Raw genomic sequence first — 4148 nt, 5'->3', positions numbered from 1 at the left:
TCTACTCTTCGTCCAATTGCTCCTAAACCACAAACACCTGTACAGGACTCTAATGTTATAGCTGTATTAATATTTACTTCATCAGAAATTCAAAAAGTGATGGTACTTACTACTGATGTTTCAACACCTGTAATGGGAGGGCCAGAAATGACGTAATTTAATAAGGGGGAGGGGGAGGGCGCAGGATGATGTTACACAAGATCTTTATTTCCATTTTAGGAAAGATGACAATACGATAGATTGGTGATACAATTTCATCTGCTTCATATGCTTCGGCATATATATTAAGAGGTTTTATCTTAAAAAATTTACATCCAAAAAAATCAAAAATGTAATTTTTCGTAGGCGGTATGAAGCAAACGTATTTTAAAGAATTAACATATTCTAAAAACTACCTTATTCAAAAACCTGGAAATCTTTATAAACAATACGTGAATGCTTTTGCATTCTCAGAAATGGTAAAAAGTCATAATAAAGCACCAAACAAAAGAGAGCTGCAACTACAAGCTCAAGATAACTGGCGTAAAATTAAGATGAAAGATAAAGATACCATTCAAAACATTATTTTTGAATTATTACATACTCCTATTCAACCCTCACCCTACCCTTTTATTTCGCAAAAAAAAACTGTAGAACCTCTAAGACCACCTTTGACGAGACCATCTTTGACGCCTATAAATAATCTTCCTGAACCTTCTAATAATATACAACTTAAATCAAATGCAACGGCACAAAATCATCTACTTGAAAATCTTCAAAAAGTCAAGAACGATCTATGCAAATACAATAATCTGCTACGAGCAGCATCTACACCGGAACTTCGTTCAAGTTTCACTTTAAAAATTAAAAAATTGGAAGAGACCGTAACGGTAGAAGAAAAGAAGCTCAAGCGATTAAGGGATAATGCAGCAGCTCAGCAACGAACACGAAAAAAAAAGCAGAAGGCGGCATTGGAAGAAAACGTTGTGGAAATATATGATGCTCCCGGTCGCCCATCATTTTTTGTTAAAGATCCTAATCTTTTGGAAAAGATGCATGATTGTGTTGAATTTGGAGCGGCTGATTATAAATGACGAAAAGAAACAATCAAAGTACGAACAGTTAAGCATCTTCGTGAAAAAATGAAAGAAAACTATAATATATACCTTGCAAGAACTACGTTGCAAAATTACATGCAGCCCAGACATCCAGCAACAAAAGAGGCACAACGTCATCATCACCCTTCACAGATCCATTTCGCAGCCGTCAGGAGAAATGAAATGAACAGTCATGTTGATGAACATTATTGCCTGGCATCAGTTAAAGGAGTGAAAACGTTTGCATTAGCTTTTTCTCAAGACGTTGTTTTGATTTCGCAAGATGATAAAGCAAAGGTACTCTTGTTTACCTTTTTTTCCTTCTATTGTAATTTGAGCTTGAGTTGTACTTTCGAGTTTTACAGGTTCCTCTATGAATAGCTGCTGAGGACCCCGGATATCTCCAAAACAGGTCATAAGTCACACTTTCGAGCAAACATGGCATAGTAGCCTTTATCTTTATTAATTATTTATCAAACTTTACAAAATTACATATAAGAAAAAGAAAATAAAATAAAAACTAACTAAAAACAAAGCTATATAGTCTCCTAGAAAGAAATTAAAATTAAAAGAAAATTCAAAAGAAAATTCGCTAATACTAACACTTCCTAGATCTCCCCGATATATATTCCAACTAAAGTAGAAGCAACTATGCTAACAAAATAACGAATGACACGCCTACTATTAAAATCGACACTCCATCCTGCAAAAGCAGTTATTAAGTAGCACCGTTAGATGACCCATAAAACCTGAAATGTGATTAAACCAATATAATCCATATTGCATCGAGTTTTTTAACCAATCGGTTCTAGAGTCACGTGAATCAACATGGGTCAGAGGTGGTAAAGACGAGTAGGGTAAATAAGAAGATTTAGGCAAACCTTTAGGCCTTGAAGATTGTTTAAGTTTTGAAGAAATGTTCATCGTATGTTCCCACAAACCTTTATCATACGAACGCGGATTCCAAATTCGTTTATGGAATTTGTTGATAAAATTGTTATGTATGGTGGCAACCACATTCAAAGCAGTGAGGTGAGGAATACCTAAGTTTACAAAAACTTCCAGAAAGGCGTTAGGCAAACAACCACGGACGAGACTATAAGAGGACCAGTTGTTAGATGAAAAGGTCCAGCAAGGGAGTGAAGTAACTCTATTAATTGAAGAAGAGTAATCACAATTGGCATTATCACCCGCTTCTTTAATTTTTTGGGTAAGGTGGTGGAGATATGACGTTAAAATTTGATGTAATTTAACGCAGCGCTTTTTGCATAAAAATAAATGCATAAAATCTTCTAAATGGTCTTCACAAGAACGACAGGTCAGGATCTCTACGTATAAATCAGGTCGTGTCCTTTTCAGTGATTCTAAAGTAGGTAAATCTTCCAGAAAAAGTTGAAATTTCAACGTGTGATGTCTAGAGACATTTTCCTTAGTAAAGGAATTATCAAATTTGGGCTGGAACATTAACATATGCCAGGTAAGAGCCCAATCAACCACGTATCGGGATGGATCTGTTAAAAGAGAAGTGAAACGGAAACGAGAAAGAGCTAAAAGGTCTTTCATATACAACATCTGATGATATTGTTTAAACAGATGCCTTGGGTTGGATTCACAGACAACGTCATCATAAGACATAATATAATCATGAACCGCGGCAAAGTCGAGACGGAAAATAAGAATAGCATCGTCAGATGTATGGGCAGTATTGGCAAGAGAATCAGCGAAGTCATTCCAATAAAAATTAGAGTGAGCTTTAACCTTATGAGGTAAAACTGAAAGTTGTTTATCCATAATCAGTTGTTGAATGACGGCCCAAAGTTCAAAGTTGGTAGTCTTATAATAAAGACGAGAATTTGAATAATCAGATAAAAAACAATGTTTTAAACCCTCGATGGAAGACTGTGAATCTGTATAAATGTGGACTACGGAGTTGGCAGGAGAAGCTGATAAAGCTGCATAAATAGCAGCAGCTTCGGCACGAGAAAGAAGAAGGCCAATCGTGAATAATACCCCGCTTATAAGTGGCAATGGAATTAAGAAAGCCAGAATCTTTGACAATTTGAACCCAGCCCCATCCCATAGAAACATCACAAGTTCCTAAATTAATAAGAGAACCATCAGTGTAAAAGATATATTGTGAGTCTGAAGAAGGCACGACCGATGATAAAGCAGCAACATCACCAGCCGTAAGTAAATGTGGAGTAAGCGAAACCTTGTCGACAGTATCAAAGGAAGTATGGGGAATATCAGCAGCAGGCATCAAGCGGACTGAAGGATTACAAAATGAAGTTGCAAAGTCCATGATTTCTGCCCACGTCACCATAGCAGTCAAACTGGATGTGTGATTCAAAATGGATGATTTCTTCATAGGTAAGATCCATGACTGACAAAGAGAGGCCGAATAGGAGCAAGAAACAGAACCAGTAGCAACTGTTTTCTTGGAATAGGAAGATTTATTTATATTTAAATTGCAGCCAGGACAAGGTTGTAGGGTAATCAAATTGCTCGGACGAGATAAGCAGTCTGAAGTCCAATGTACAATGGTACAAGTAGAGCGTTTAGGTTGGATTTGGATCTGTTTACCGAATAACGGAAGGCCATTATCATTCATCGTGACAATCCAATTCTTCTTATAACCAGAAGGAGGAGTGCAAGGAGCAAGTTCATTTGCAATCTGGCTCACAGGTCGTTGTTTGGTCATAAATCGGTCTTTTAACAAACCAGGTTTATCTGGAATCGTGCCATTAGCAGAGAGATTTTTGTACCAATTGGGAAGACGGGCATTACCACGCTTTTGAACAGAATTAGCATATATGACAGACCAGGCGAGCAAATGTGTTCCTTGAGGTGTCAAAAGTTGCGAAAGGTAAAAAATGCCACGTTTTCGAAGTCTTGTTAAGTTGGCTTTAAATACATCCAATGAAAGACATTGATAAATGGGAGTATGGCCATTGGGGTAGGTTAAATCGGGCACAGTCGATAAATCAGCGCGTGATAAACGGAAGGGAGTCAAGAGTAATGAAGCTAAAGTATTAGCGATATAATCTTGTTTAAAAATTAAAAGAGAAGACC

At 36.9% G+C, this 4148-nt stretch overlaps 1 protein-coding gene across 1 annotated transcript; it reads left to right on the top strand.

The window, feature by feature from the left end:
• Positions 1-350: 350 nt before the first annotated feature.
• On the top strand, positions 351-1073 carry OCT59_010283 (uncharacterized protein; the record flags this gene model as incomplete). Its single annotated transcript, XM_066132914.1, has 1 exon — positions 351-1073. One exon carries the CDS (start codon positions 351-353, stop codon positions 1071-1073), a length of 723 nt encoding a protein of 240 aa, XP_066000513.1.
• Between the last annotated feature and the right edge of the window lie 3075 nt (positions 1074-4148).

This window comes from Rhizophagus irregularis, chromosome 18 (assembly GCF_026210795.1).
Source record: "Rhizophagus irregularis chromosome 18, complete sequence".
Taxonomy (NCBI): domain Eukaryota; kingdom Fungi; phylum Glomeromycota; class Glomeromycetes; order Glomerales; family Glomeraceae; genus Rhizophagus; species Rhizophagus irregularis.
Note: the sequence above shows the minus strand (reverse complement) of the source record. Positions and strands in the feature narration are given on the sequence as shown.